Source organism: Zingiber officinale, chromosome 7A (assembly GCF_018446385.1).
Source record: "Zingiber officinale cultivar Zhangliang chromosome 7A, Zo_v1.1, whole genome shotgun sequence".
NCBI classification, from domain to species: Eukaryota; Viridiplantae; Streptophyta; class Magnoliopsida; order Zingiberales; family Zingiberaceae; genus Zingiber; species Zingiber officinale.
Window position 1 is genome coordinate 102,428,789 of NC_055998.1, and position 16,485 is coordinate 102,445,273.

The following is a 16,485-nucleotide window of genomic DNA, read 5'->3' on the forward strand; positions in this document are numbered from 1 at the left end:
TAATTAGCTTTTATGTAATGCAATATAATACAATGTTTTTCTATCTCTAAATTCTACACGATGAGGAGCCCCATTCTAGAGTTAGGGTTTCTAAAAGTAATTCTCTTAGGATGCTGACACAACTCCCCTTAACTAATTCCACTTTTGGCCAGTGTTGTAAATGACGATAAGCGGTGGTGGGGCTGTTAGTAAATGCCTACAGCCCAGGTGGTGGAATTTTTTTTACTATTTTTTATACATTATATGTTGGGTGTCTCTACGTGTGTTTTAAAATTTTATTTCCTAAACAACCAGCAGAACCATAATAATTTTCTAAATTATTACAACATGCGCACCACACACATATAAGATACAACTTGTGTATACATAGCCATAGAATATAAAATTCATAAAAGGAAATTATACCTTCTGGATGACATTACACTGGAACAACATCAACTAGCAAACTTGACGAAGTTTGTTTCTATCGATATTTAGGTCGAGATATCTTCAAGATGACTTAGCTAAGCCATAAGTTTCGTCTCCTCTTTGATAGTAGTCAAAGGACTGACGACGACACGATTTGATAGAGATCTCACGGCTCAACTTGATGTTCGGCGGCATAACACAACCTGACGACACTAAGAGGAGGTCCGACCAACTTTTAGCCGGCACAAGGAGTAGTTGTTGTCCGCCACTTGTTGGGATTGCTATCGGTGGGAGGATGGTTGGCGGCATGCAGCTGGCGACCAATAGTAAGTGGGGTGGCCGGCTGTAAGCGACGGTCGATGGCTCCTTGCTTTGGGCAACGACTGCAAGGAGGGTGGCTCCTCCTTGTTTCGACGGTAAGAGAGAGAGAGAGAGAGAGAGAGAGAGTGAGAGGGGGGGGGGGGGGGAGAGGAGAGGAAATCCAAAATCCTAATCAAATTAGGTTATCCAATTCCAATAATAATTCTCCTCGTGAAGGGGTATATTTATACACCTCTTCAATGATTTGGGAGCAAATCATCTCCCAAACCCACTAATCAATTGCAACCCGATCCATTACCATTAAGTTTTGTTCAAAACCAAACCAACTTAGTTCATAATTAAACTAAACTCTTTTGGTTTATTACTAAACCATCTTGGTTCATAACTAAGTCAAACCCTTTTGGTTTATTATTAAATCACAATGAATCTAACATTGCCTACAAGAGGCATGCCCCACCATCGCTTCCGCTGCGCCAAACACTTTCCATATTTGCTCCTCGTTTGGTCCTACCAAACTTATCTCTCTTAATTTGAGAATCAAGCTCTCAAACTTGTTTTAAATTTTTCGGATATACTCGTAGTGCGTGTGACCCAATATGTTTCCGGTTTATTTTGGTTGTTCACAATTAATCATTAATTGTGAATCGATTGTGAGTGGCACATAGTGGTACATCACGCTCCCTTATTAATCGAAAAAATCATAGTTGATTCTAGAACTGGCTATTGTTATTCATGCGTATATTCCTTTCACTCATCTTATAGATATGGTCTTTGTGTGTGTCCTCACTAAGTTGACTATGTCACACCTAGTTTAAGTAGTAGTTCATTGTCTTGTGGATTTAAATTACACAAACATGTGTCTAAGAAAATCATCCTCTTGACGTGTATTGTTTTCACCAAAGATTTGCGTGTAATAATCCTGACAAGAGGTCATAGGGTATACGTCTCCTAATTAAAGGAGTGATGAATCCTCTATGGGCTATTCAAACACTTTTGAGCATCTCGACTTATACCTAATCATCTCGGATCTACATCTCTGAGAAGATGATTGCTTAAGATGCCAAAGTAAGTCTATATGACCAAGATGACTTTTATATATTAAGTTGAAGGAAACTTACACTCGAGTTGTTATAAGATCTTCATTGACATATCCATATATGTATAGAACAATATAAAGTCTTATGGCAGGTCACTCCAATGAACTAGTTACTCTTAATTAGCATCCACGTTTAACTCTCGGTATCCCAATGTCTCTAGCGAGTGAGGAACTGCTTGGATAAACCAAGGAATATAACACGTGCTAGTCTTTCATAATCGATGATATCCGAACTCATCAATTCATCAACTAGGGAATATTTCGATACATTTATAATTACACATCACAAGTTCTCTCATGTTATCAATCGTATTGCGTACATTCAGTAAATGAGTTTAAGATTAATATCACATACATATAGAATGTACAATTAAATAAAGAATTTGAATTTATTTATCCAATACAAAAACCAATATCTAAGGTAATTGTCTTAGGACACCTTCAAATATAACATAATATTATAAATAGTCATAATTATTTGTGTAATATATGTAACTAAATGATGTTTATACATAAATAAGCTTTATATAATACAATTTATATAAGGTACAAATAAATATATAAATGCAACTAACAAGATAATTAATAAATATTCATTATCATATTAATACTAAAAAAGTTTAAAATTCAAAGCTTCAATCCAACATGACAACAAGCCAACAAGGACTAAACTAAACATAACTAATCTTCTAAAGCATCAACTATATCTATAATCCTCTCATCATCTGACTCAAAATCAACATCTTCATTCTTCTTCTCCAAGATATCTAAATCCTCATCAAGTTCTCTAATAGGGGTGTTCCTTGCACTCCTCCTTCGTTAGCACTTCATCCGCTCGCAAGGCCTTTGCCACTATTCTCCAAGTAAGTCCCGAACCTGGTTCGACCTCATCTTCATCACCACCATCAACAAGCCAACCTCGAGCTTCATTAGCTTGAGAGGATAAAAGCAAACCTCCGTTCATTTCTCTTTTACTCTTCTTCATAAGATTGACGTTGAATTTGACATATACAAGATCATTCAATCTTGAGGTCTTGAGCCCATTCCTCTTCTTAGTATGTATCTAAATAATTTGAAAATTATTAAAAATTAATAAAAAGAAAGGATAGATAATATAATTTATAAATTATTACTTATCCTTTCAAATGAGCTCCAATTTCTTTCACACCACAATGAACTATTTGTCAAAGAGACAAATTTCATTGCCATTTTTTTTTGTAAGTTTAGAGTGTCACCACCATAAATGGACCACCATTCAACTTAAAAAAGTAAAGAGGCAAAACATAATAAACTAAAAAATAGGCAAAAGAGACATGTATGTTAGTAAATAGAAATAAAGGAAAGAGATGTACACGGATCAAAGTCATAGTACACATCTACCTTCTCATATGCCGCGACCGTCATTTTTCTTCCATAGTTTTAGGATTTACTTTTATACTTCAATAATTCATCATTAGAAATGGTGGATTGCATGTTCTCATTAGTGGGAAAAATTCTCTCAACTTAATTCAAGAACTCATTCATAACATTGATGTCATTATGGAGGAGCTATTTCCATAATATATAGTCTTTCATCCATGTGCTATTTCCTCAATATTTCAGCAATCGACCAAAGCGGACATGCTTATCAAGATACTTGATTGCACTGCTTCACTATGGAGGAGTACCCAACGAGTACTTTTTGGAACTTCTGAAAAATGCTTTAGATGATGCTCAAAATGCTAGGTACACCAAACTAGCTGCAATCAGAGGTATCTTTAGATTTTAGTGAAATCTGAGCTCAAGTACTTTGTTTTATTGCATATTTTTTTACTATTTTAGCCATAACTTATTTTATCATATTCGATAATTCAATTCCACTACCCAGATATCCTTAGATGATTGTAGCAAAAGATGATTATGCTCAGGGCCCCTCACAGTCCGTCCTCAGGTTATGTGAAGGGAGGTAAATCACGGGTCAAGTGGCTAAGGGGTGGGAGGAGTTTTTACCCAAGGACATGCACTGTCGGGAATTGATCCCCGGCCTATTGTAGTAAATTTGCCACCCTCTAACCAACTGACACCTTTGTGGGGACAGATATCCTTAGATGTTGATAGTACTTCTTGCAGTTCAATTCATAGCTTCTTTTATGGGTCATTAACATTCCTGCTGCGTGTTTCCTTTTCAGTTTCACTCAAGTATGGGGATATGGATGATTTTCTGGTGTCACGAATGATACTTTGTGGGATTCCACTTGAGGAGCCATATATGCAATTTCGTCTTTCTGTTCTAATGAAAGAAGAAAGGAAGGGTCTGAAAGCAGGAAAGCTTCCAGTGACAGATTGTTATTATCTAATGGGAACTGTAGACCCAACTGGTTTGCTGAAACCTAATGAAGTTTGTGTTGTTCTGTACGTGTTTTCCAATTTCTTCATACCTGCATTAAATCTTCAATTTATCATATCTGGCTTGTATGATCTTTATTTTTACACTCCATAGTATAAATTTTACAATGACATTTTATGCACAGTGAAAATGGACAAATTTCTGGAGATGTCCTTGTTTATAAGCATCCGGGTTTGCATTTTGGTGACATACATGTTCTTTCAGCAAGGTACATTAAGGAACTTGAGTTGTTTGTGGGAGATTCTAAATATGCTATTTTCTTCCCTATTAAAGGCTCACGGTCTTTAGCTGATGAGATGGCAAACAGTGACTTCGATGGTGATATGTACTGGGTCTCTAGAAATTCACAGGTATAATTTTATTTTTCATTTATGGGATCCTTTATTTTTTGCATAAAATACTCTGTTATATTCATGCCTAAATTTATTGTTTATGGTGATCTGTATACCCCTGATTCAGACATGGGAGGAAATCGTGTGACTGCTTGCAGTAATGTTGTATCATTTGACTTTATTCTGGTCTCCACGTCTGTTACCTTTATAGAGGAGTCACAGAAATTAATGTCTGAAACAATAATGAATTATAGGGAGAAAAACTCTTCTTTTTTTTTTTAGTGTTTTATTTCTTTGGGCATTAATACATGAATAATAGCAAAGGTTTTTCCTAAACCTAAGAAGGCATATAAGAAAAATAGTGAATAAAAAATATTGAATTGAAATATTGAACAAATCATGCAACACCAAAATCAAATCATCAAATTTACTCACAGAATTGATATCAAAATTGACATGTCAAAAGGGTAACTATCTCACATAGAACCAATCTCTTATAAGAAATTTCTTAAAGTTAAAATTAAAAAGTTGTTTACACACAAAGAATATCCCCTTTTTATTATGAAGAGGTTATCTCTCTTAATGACCAAGTCAAAATTGTAAAAAAAAAAATAAAACCTAAGGAGTTTAAAAGAAACACTAAAAAAAATTTATCCGTAATTTCAGACCACATGATTCTCCCTTACCTAGGAGAACTCAACTCTGAATGAGTTATTAACATATTTTCTTAAGATTTTTATTGAATGAGAAATGAATTTATTTTCTCCATCATTTTGATCCTTGTTGATTGAACTTTGACATTATTTCTTTCTTTTTAGTTATCCGCTCCAACAAATCGGGAAAATCAAAATGTGAAATGCTCTTCAAGACTCCAGTGAAGTCATTATTCAAGGATGAAGCCTTAAATCTTTCCTAGTAGATTAATGCATTCTCTAATTTGAAAATTGAACTACATAAATAAGTTTTAGATGTTAAATTAGCGTATCAACTAATTTAAAAATTAAAGTAGTGCATAAAAAAGTTGACAAATTAATAAACAAGCATTAGAATTAATTTTCTCACTTTAAGGAATGATGCATTGAATGCCTCTAGAGGATAAGTGGATAATCTATCATATCGCTCGATATTATAATAGTCATTGCCCGATACAGGTTGTTTCTTGTATCAACATATGAATCTTGCATCAACTCAAAAGAAAGTTCGTAGATAAGAAAACCAATTTTCGAAAATGATGAGCTTTAGAGTTGTAAATAACTATAAATGGGCACATACTAATAAAAGCTTTAATTGATTTTGTAATTATCAAACGGTATGTCTTGCATTCTTTCTCATTATTCCTCTTTGTTTAATTTCTTAGTTTGGCTTCCCTTATAATTAGCCTTCCCCACCTAGTGGGATAAAGTTTAATTGTTGTTGTTGGCTTCCCTGATAATATGGATGAGTAAAAAAATCAAGGAGCCTAATATAGTCAATCAACAAGTTGGTTGTTCACTAAATAGATTAAATCAATCGAGGTTCTTCCATGTCTCTAAGAGAATCTTCGGCAAGTCATTAGGGAAATCTTTAAGTCAAAGCATCAAAATGATTTTTTAATGTTAAATCTTCACAGATTTTTTGAAGGTCTATCTGGGATCAATTAGAAGCTTATAAATTTTAGATAAAGTAGAGGCATTATATATGGGAATGGAAGCTTACAATGTAATCCAAATCCTTGGTTATATTTCTATTGAAATATGGTTGCATATTATTGTACTTTTAAAACAGAATTTCAATTTGAAAATCAGTAAGAAATGGCTCTTTAACCATGGCTAATTTTGTTGCACCATCGACCATTATCACTTGCATGCTTTTATCTCCAACTTGAAATCAATCTGCGTCTTGTGTTCTATTGTTTGATAGCTTGTAGTTCGTTGTAGAATCTACTATGGCTCAGGTAGGGTGTGCACAGATAACACACTTAAATCGTCAATTCGTCACATAAATACAAAAACAAACCATAAATTAGTAGCGTAAATGTTTGTGTGTGATCGATTGGTTGTGCTAAGAATATATGCATGGTGGAAATAAAATTATAATTTAAACACAATGCTAACAAGCTGATGTAACGTGATTTGACAATGTCACACCTACTCAATAGCCTATGATGCAATTGGTCCATTAACCCAAAAGAATTCCAATAAAGTTGCCCATCCAGTTTTGGGCCAATAACATCTTGACCCAACATTTGAGATTTTACAAACTACATAAGGTTAACTAAGAATAACACCTTGACCCAACCTTTGAGATTTTACAAACTATCACAAGTTTAATCCTTATCTAGGATCCATTCACAATAAATCAGTAAGAAATTGCTCTTTAACCCATGGCTAATTTTATTGCACCATCGACCATTATCACTTGCATGCTTTTATCTCCAATTTGAAATCAATCAGCATCTTGTGTTCTATTATTTAATAGATTGTAGTTCGTTGTAGAATCTACTATGGATCAGGTAGGGGGTGCATAGATAACACACTTAAATTATCAATTCTTCACATAAATACAAAAACAAACCATAAATTAGTAGTGTAAGTGTTTGTGTGTAATCGATTGGCTGTGCCAAAGAATATATGCATGGTGGAAATAAAATTATAATTTAAACACGATGCTAACAAAGCCGATGTAACGTGATTTGACAATGTCACACCTACTCAATAGCCTATGATGCATTTAGTCCATTAACCCAAAAGAATTCCAATAAAGTTGCCCATCCAGTTTTGAGCAAATAACACCTTGACCCAACATTTGAGATTTTACAAATTACATAAGGTTAACTCAGAATAACACCTTGACCCAACCTTTGAGATTTTACAAACTTCACAAGTTTAACCCTTATCTAGGATTTCATTCACAATAAACTTCACATCTCCTAAGTAATGCAAATGAAATCTTAGAGAACGAATTACCAATAACTTGATGAAGATAAAGCCTTTAACTTTGTTTAAGCTCTTGGTTGTGTCATGAACATATGTGCAATGGAAATTAAATTATAATTTAAACACAATGCTAACATACTGATGTAACGCGGTTGAGAGATGTTACTCCCGCTTAATAATTTCTTTAGGATTGCTATAGACTTATATTTAGAGGTGATGATGCTAGTGGAGGGGAATTATATAATTAAAACTTATTTGAGTTGACCTTTGAACTCTTTGATATGTGCCTAGTGTTTGCATTATACAATACGAAAATTTACTTTTTTTGGCTGGAGATCTAAATTCAGGCACAAAATAATTCTTTATACCCCGAGAAATATTTCATGTAGGTGTAATGATGCCTAATCTATCTAATGGGTCCTTTCTTTATACCCTAAATTCCGGCACAAAATAATCCTTCATACCTTGAATAATATTTACATGTAGTAGAGATGTAATGATGCTTAATCTATCTAATGGGTCCTTTCTTTAAATGGTTCATTTGACCACAAATTGTTTACCCAAACGTTGGAATGGATTCATGGGAAGGTTGATCCATTGCCTTGCAATTTTATTCCATACTACTAACCAAGGTCTTAATGTGATTTACTAAGTTAGGCATGATTATATTCTTTATTAAATCTATATTGATTAGTTTCTTTTGAAACAGATTCTGCCTTAAATTGTCCATCTAAGTTTTATGGAAAATTGGGGGCAAAGCCTTGTAGTACAACAATGACTCAGAACATGTACCTCACAGGAGGTGGAGAACTATTTGAACATCCTGAGAGATATCGAAGGTTGATTGGGAAGTTGAATTACTTTACTGTGGCTTATCTAGAAATTGTATATTTGGCTAGTGTTGAGTTTATGTCATCTCCAATAGTTCATCATTGAACAACATTAGAGAAAATTTTATATTACTTGAAGAGAGCACCCGGACAGGGTATCATATATGAAAATCATGGGTACACTCATATTGAATATTTTTCATATACAGATTGGGTAGGTTCCAAAATGGATAGAAGATCTACTTCAGGTTATTGTATCTTTATTAAAGAAATTTAGTCTCATGGAAGAGTAAGAAGGAAAACGTTGTATCACGATCTAGTGCAAAGTCAAAATATAGGGCTATGACATAGTCTTTGTATGAGATAATATGGATATATCAACTCTTGACTGAAGTAGGAATTAAAATTTTAGCGCTGGTAAATGGTATAATAACCAAGCTGCTCTTCATATTGCATCGAATCTTGTGTTTTATGAGCGAACCAAGCATATTAAAATTGATTGTCATTTTGTTCGTGAGATAATTCAACGAGGCTTGATCTTCATTGGATATGTGAAGACTGGAGAACAACCAATGGTCATCTTCACAAAAACTTTAAATGGGATTCAAGTTGATTATCTATGTAACAAGTTGTGCATGATTAATATCTATGCTCCAACTTGAGGGGGAGTATTAGCTGTATATATCTATATATATTAGCTAATATATCTGTATATAAATAATTTATTACAGATATATTAGTTAATATATATTCATATATACAACTAATAACTACAAAACATTAACCTAACACTTTGATTTGCTTGCCAGGCATGGTTGTGTTGTTCTGGATTCATACTCCTAGCTTATGTTCCCTAAACTGGTATATAGATCAGACAGTACATATTTGCTGCTTATGAGTAATATCAAATCAGCATCTTGAATGGCGTAACCTGGGTTTCTTCTTTGTAGATTGTGTGTATGATTGTAGTATGAATAGGGACTAATGTTATTGCTTTTAATCTTATTCACATAGTGCAGTTGTTTCACATTTTTAATTATGTTATGCAATGTTCCCTGCTTTGTTCAGTTACTGAGATATTTTAGAAGTAGCAAGCCGTGGGTTCCAATGTCTAGCACAGCAGGTGTTCAACAAAAAGGACCACTTGATCTTACTGATAGAGAATTGGAAAAGAAACTTTTTGATCAATTTTTAGCCAACAGGTTCAAGCCCAGGTAATTCCGTGCTTGTAATATTTTCTTTCAGTATCTAATCTTGCCAACACAGTAGGGTTGTACAAAGTTTCCTAGGGGTGGAGGAAAATATTGAAATTTTTGATATATCGCACATACCATACTGAAATATACCGAACCGTACCGATTTAATGGTATACCGAACATTTGCCTTGATATTTTTGGTATACCATACCGATACCGAAATTTTACTCTAAATGATATGAAATTTAACCATACCGAAAATTTGATATACTAAAATTTTGGTACGGTATTGATATATGATTTTTTTTATATACCCAATATTTCGGTACAGTATACGCTATGTGGTATAAATTTTGATAAATTTCGCTATACCACCCCTAAAGTTGCCATGTTTTTAAATTGGGTTGCCCTATTGAAACCCTCCTATTTAATTTATTTACTTCACAATATGAGAATGTAAAAATTTCTAAGTCAATTTCTAATGTCTTATAGTAGGAGTTTTATTAATACTTGATCTTTCATGGATAGAAGTCATGAGTTCTTCTAGCATCCAAGAGAGGTCTACAATCTAATTTTCCATCATCAGATTACAAATTGCTTCGAGGAGATATGGTATTTGAATTCGGTAGTCTACAAATATATTAATATTTCATGGATAACCGGAAATCGTAGTATAATTGAACTTGGAACAAGGCCAAGGACATATAATGCAAGTAGATCTTAACCATGGATGAAAATCTCGAGCTGTTTTGTCGGATACAAGCGAAACATCTTGTTCTGTCCACGGATCGACACCAGCACAATGCCAGCATGCAACAACGCGTTGAGGGCCAAGCGACGCGTTCGCAAGCGTCATACGAGCTCGGCGACCCATCTGCATGGGTTGTGCGAGCCCGGCGATGCGTCTAGAAGCATCGCATGAGCCTGACAATGAGTCCGGCGACGGTGCGGCTGCTCAGCGAAGCGACTGGACGCGGTGCTCGGCCCGGACGGGCCGTGCGTGCCCGTGGTCGTCGAGGTAATTTCTTTGGCTTTAATAAATACCAAGAGGCAGGAGTCCAGAACAGTGACACGCGAGCGTGGGTAGCGGGAGAAGATGCGATGGTAAGGGTAAAACGAACTTAGGGGTTTCAATCAAAACTTAGGTTAATGTTTCTAACCAAACAGGCTTCCTAAAACTGTGACCGGATTATCCTATTAAAATACTTAAAAATTTATTTTATTATAATTTATTTTATTAAATTAAGTCCTAAACTTGATAATTTGGGTTAATAATTTTAATCAAATCCTAGTTATATTTGAGATAATTTAAATAAACTTAATTATAGTCTAATAAAATTATCATATATATATATATATATATCAAAACTATAACGACACAATACGATATCGAAACTATATCGTTCCGGGACTGAAACCTCAGCACGGCTCGAGATTTTAAACCATAATCTTAACACAATGTAAGTTGCAAATTAGATGAATTTAAATCATGGGTTTAAGCATGGATTGAAATCTCGTACTAAGCTAGTTGAAACGAACAAAACATTTCGTTCCGCTAGTCGACCGATGCCGGCACCACCCGACACCAGGCCTAACGACAACTACGAAAGCATTGCGTGACCTCGTGGTCACGCCGGAGGGACCCGCTGACCATGTGAGAGGAGGGGGCACATGGCCTTGGCTGCAATGCCAAGTAGCGTTGTTATTTTTTTAAAATTAAAACTAAGAGTTTTTTTATAATTAAAATTGAACTTAATTTGATTATCTCAATAACTCTTAGATAAGATGGGGATAATACAAAGAAGCTTAATTAAACCCTAACCAAATTATTTAATTAATTATATATTTTATTTATTTTAATTCTAAAAATATATATGAAATATTTATTTATTTTTATTTATCTCCTAGATATGTTATTATTTTTTAATGGATCTAATTAACTCTTAACTTAAACATATAGTCAAACATATTTTTTTAAATTCTGATCAAATTATCCCATTAAAATATATAAAAATTTATTTAAAATTCTAATAAAATTTTATATATTCCTAAAACCCTCTACAAAGCAGTGATGCCACGATAGCCTTCGCGGGTCACCATAGCCGTGATTTTTTTATTTTTTAATATCTGATTAATTTTTTATTTTTTTATAAATAAACTATTATTAATAGTACTGATAAAATATTAAAAATTATTTCAAAAGTTTTAAATAATTTTAAAATTTAATAAATATTTTATAAAATAATTTAAAATTAAATTTAAATTTGAAAAAATATAATTCTTAAACATTTCAAATAAATTTTTAAATTTAAAAATTTACAAATACATTTATAAAAATAATTTTAGATTTTCAATTAATTTTATAATTATTTTTATCATTTCAAATGATTTTATAATTTTAAATTTAGTTTTGAATTTTGAGAATTACTTAGTTTTTAAAATAATTTTTTAAAAAAATTAATAGACATTATCTGAGAAAATATTGAAATATAAATTCAATATCTCAAAATATAAACATATTTAATAATCAAATATTAATAAAATTAATATATATTTATATTTAAAATTTAAAAAAATATTGAAAGTATATCAGCACAACACGATACCGAAACCGTATTATTCCGGAGAGGACCAAATCCTCGGCATAGGTCGAGATTTTAAATCTTGGGTTTAAGAGTTCTCAGGGCCTTATTTATTTTAAATGTAAATGTGCAATATGTTGATATTGTAGTCAATATACTTAGGGGGTGCTTGGTTGGATGGTATGGGAGTGGGGAATGGGAAAGGAATGGAAAATTGGTGCTTGGTTTGGGGAATTGGTGGTGGGTCCCACGGATTCAATCCCCCAAATATGGGAATGGACCATTACTTAGCAAACTCCTCCATTCCCATTTCCTACTTCTATCATTCCTGTTCTCATTCTCATTCCCTTCTGAGAACCAAGCGCCCCCTTATAATTACATAGTTATGTTATATTATGTAATTATTATCATATAATAACTATAATCCAGAATGTATGTTTAACTAAGTAATTATTTGGATTGGAACTAAATTACCTTGATTTTGCGTTTAAATTACTTAGATTGAGTCCTATAGGGTTTGTGTTGCTTTCATGCAATACAAGGAGAGATTAAAGTTTTGTCATTGTTGTGGACTGAAACTGCAATGATACCAATATCTTTTATAACTTCGAAATCAAAAGTGAGTTTTTTTTTGGGTATCTATGCTCTTGCATACTGAAAGTGACTCATGAAAATTGCATGTTTCATTTATTGCCAACCATGTCTTTGACTTTGGATGACACGTGTGGGTGATGCCAATATCCTTGTCCATATTTATTTTTAATGTGATAATCCATGCCCTACTCCTAGTGATAAACCAAGATATTTTTGTGGACGTGTGCCAAATTGTTCTAATATTAGATGTTCAAGGGACAATATTTAACATTGGTTTGGAAGATTATGGGAATGATCTCACTAGCACTAGGATGCTTCAAGAAACAATACTTCTATTTAAGTAAGGTTCAAAATTTTGAACTATGTCAGCGTTTCAACATATGATGCTGGTTGAGAATTGGATGGAAAAGGAGGAAGTTCATTAAAAAAAAAAATAACACATTTATATTCCTAACTCGCATATAGAATGCTATAATTTTATCATTGTATTTCATAACAAAAGCTTAAAAAATTAACAAACATAGTATGTCAAATGGTATCAAATGTTAATATAGCAAGATGCTTATCGACATGATTGACACAACAATACAAGATAATTGCTTGTACAGATTGGGTTCGAGTAGTTTTGTGTTTTTGTAATTTATTGATAAATATATTTCATCTATGACACCCCACACAGTATGATATTTCAAATCATGCTTCTATTTGATACACAATAGCCATTTTGATAATATTAAACAATCATTCGTCTAGATTCTTGTCAGCATGATACAAGATAATTACTTGTACAAAGTGGGTTCGAGTAGTTTTGTGTTTTTGTAATTTATTGAAAAATATATTTCGTCTATGCCACCCCGCACAGTATGATATTTCAAATCACGCTTCATTCGATACACAATAGTCATTTTGGTAATATTAAACAATCATTCGTCTAGATGCTTGTTATGTTTTTATAGAAAGTTGGGTTGAACTCCTCTTCTCTATTCCTGTCCAGCCTTGCTTCTATACGAGTTGAGTTTGGTTTGTGGGAATAAAATATACATGATAATTTATAAAATGCATTACAAATCAAATTCCATTGTATTGACCTTAATCAAGGTGGGGAGGGTCTTGATGTGGGTAAGTCGAATTGTCATCTCTATTTAAGTTTGAAGTATGGCGAAACATTTCTAAAGTCAGCATGACATGGTATTAAAATTGTACCATTATAGACTAAAATTAAAACTTTGACATGAAATGATACTTTGAAGTTTGTTATTTTTAATAACATATATTAAATAATGGTAGAATGGTAGACACCTTTTAAGCCAATGCTAATAATTGTACTTTTGGCATTGTAGGTGATTATGTGAGCTTCCTTGCTTAATATGTTTGTGAATTGAGTCTAGTATCCCTTCAAGTGATTTTCACCACTATCAAATATAAAGTTGCATTATAAAATGGGGAGATCTCCACCTACAAGAGGCGAAGATACAGTAAATACTCAGAGTGCCTTGGGCTCTTGAGTTTTAGATGATTTTATTATGTACCTAAAAATATTGGATCCTCTTTTACTATAGCATTTTCGAAAATACTGTGACTGAACACAATACATTAAGAGCAATATCATCACAAAACCAAGAATTATTACCAATATCTCATCTTAGATCATAGGAACATTTTCTTAATGCAGTGATTTAATTTTAATTAGGCTCATACAATGTTTTTGTTTTGGAGTTAAGAACCTATTTTCACTTTTTTTTTAAAAAAAATTATAGTTGAGAAAACAATTCATTCTTTTTATAAGTCTTCATTTCGTTTTTCAAAAGCATCACGCAAATCATCAAAGGAATCATCACAGTTATCCAAATAAGTGAACTTTTCCTCATTATTAACAGCTATAAAACCTAGGCTGACATTAAATATTATCTGATTCACTAGATGGAGTTGAGAATGAGGTGTCACTTTCATCATCTTTGGTAGCTTTAAGTGTTGTCTTTTGAATTCTTGCAAAGTTAGCAGTTGTGTATCATGTGTCTCAATTTATTGCACTTAAAGCAAACTGATTCACTCTTTCTCTTTTCTTGTGGACTCGATTTATTACTCCTTTTATTTTTTGTAATCTATTTTCATTTTCATTACTTTTGAAACTTTGGCTATATATACAATTTTTTCCATAATCAACCAATTCTTTCTCATGGATGCTAAATGATGTAACGGAAACTTTTGATTCCATTGATTTGACCATGAATGCCGAAAATAATTTTTTAAAGACCTGTTGATTCAACAGAATACTAGAAAATAGACATCCAAAACTCGTCATCTTGGGAAAAGTAATGGCAGAATATTATTGATGATAAAAAAATAAAAAAAAATTCTCTAACATCAACTAAACAAATGTTTAAATAGTTTCAAAATCCTAATGATGCAAAAGACGAAAATAACCTTAATAAAAGGACAAATTATTCGGAGCCTCCGAAAAGGCTTTAAATAATATTTTTTTTAGCTTAAGACTGGGCGTTACCTGTTATACCCGTAACAATAAATGTAGATCTCTAAATGAGCTTCGATTTAATATATTATAGATCTCGTGATTTAATCCGAGTCAAGAGTTATAACCTCTTAAAGCTTATCCACCCGTGAACGTCGATCAAACCGGTTCTAAAACTCAAGTCAATTTTTTTATTTGTAATTTGAATGTGATATGTAAAAGTACGTACACAAATGTTGTGTTAATATTGGTTTGAAAAATTATTTGAAAATGATTTTTAGTGATTATAATCTTGTAACCCAACACCACGTGCAGATCATTTATTGTGCCATTTGACTAAGAAAAACTTGTAATTCCAATGAGCTTGTAATTCTAATGAACTATCAACAATCAGCTTGTGTGCCAATTAACATAGAATCATAACGTCATTGTGCACCATCATGGCCTTAGTGAGTATTAATTGGACCCAATCCAAGTCTAATAGGTTTCTGCATTGCCCCTAACTCCCACTATGCCCTAAAGCCTCAGCTTTATGACCTTCTTAGCCGTGTAAAGTCTGTTTACAAAAATTTAGATGTGTGCCAATTGACACAGAGCCATAAGTTCATGTAGGAGTATCAAAATCACAGTTGCACACCATCTCTACCTTCTCTACACTCCCCCTCTTCTATTCCATGCTGAGATTTTAGTTTTCCAAATCCTCTCATTCCATCAATGAGTTTCGGTTAAAATCCATTGATGACTTTAGCCAGCTTTGATTGGATCCAATCCAAGTCTAGTAGGTTTTTGCGTGGCCCCTAAGTCCCACCATGTCCTAAAGCCTCAGCTTTATGGCCTGTTATGTGTGCAGAAATCGAGTCTGTATGTCTATTGACACAAACCAAAAGTTCATGTAGGAGGCTCAGAATCAATGCATATCATTTATTCCTTCTCTATACTCCCCTCTTCCACTACACCCTCTTCCACCATAAACCCTAAACCCTAAACCCTACATGCCCAAGTTTTAATATTCCAAATCCTTAGGTTTATTAATGAGTTTCGATCAAAATCCATTGATGATTTAACAAACTCTGATTGAACTCAATAGGTTTTTACACCATGCCCTAAAGTCTCATATTCATAGCCTTCTTATTAGTCTTTTTTTAAAAAAAAAATTAGCATGTGTGCCAATTGACATAAAACAACTTCATCTAGGAGATTTAGAATTAGGGTTACACATGATCTCTACCTTCTTTACACTTCTCTCTTCCATTCCATGTTATGTTTCAGTATTTCAAATCCTTTAAGTCCATGGTTTCTAGCAAAAACCATTAACGACCTTAGTCAACTCTGGTGAGATCCAATCCAAATCCAAT

At 33.1% G+C, this 16,485-nt stretch overlaps 1 protein-coding gene across 4 annotated transcripts in view; it reads left to right on the plus strand.

Annotated features, from left to right (window-relative positions):
* The window catches only part of LOC122001922 (probable RNA-dependent RNA polymerase 5), a 119,792-nt gene that overhangs the window by 79,552 nt on the left and 23,755 nt on the right, over positions 1–16,485 (plus strand). For 2 of the 4 annotated variants that reach the window (XM_042556913.1, XM_042556914.1), the window contains exons 13-16: positions 3,428–3,576; positions 3,994–4,216; positions 4,336–4,561; positions 9,357–9,502. In XM_042556913.1, coding sequence (XP_042412847.1) covers positions 3,428–3,576; positions 3,994–4,216; positions 4,336–4,561; positions 9,357–9,502 — 744 coding nt within the window. The remainder of the gene's footprint in view (positions 1–3,427; positions 3,577–3,993; positions 4,217–4,335; positions 4,562–9,356; positions 9,503–16,485) is intronic. The other 2 variants (XM_042556917.1, XM_042556916.1) reach the window with 2 other exon arrangements.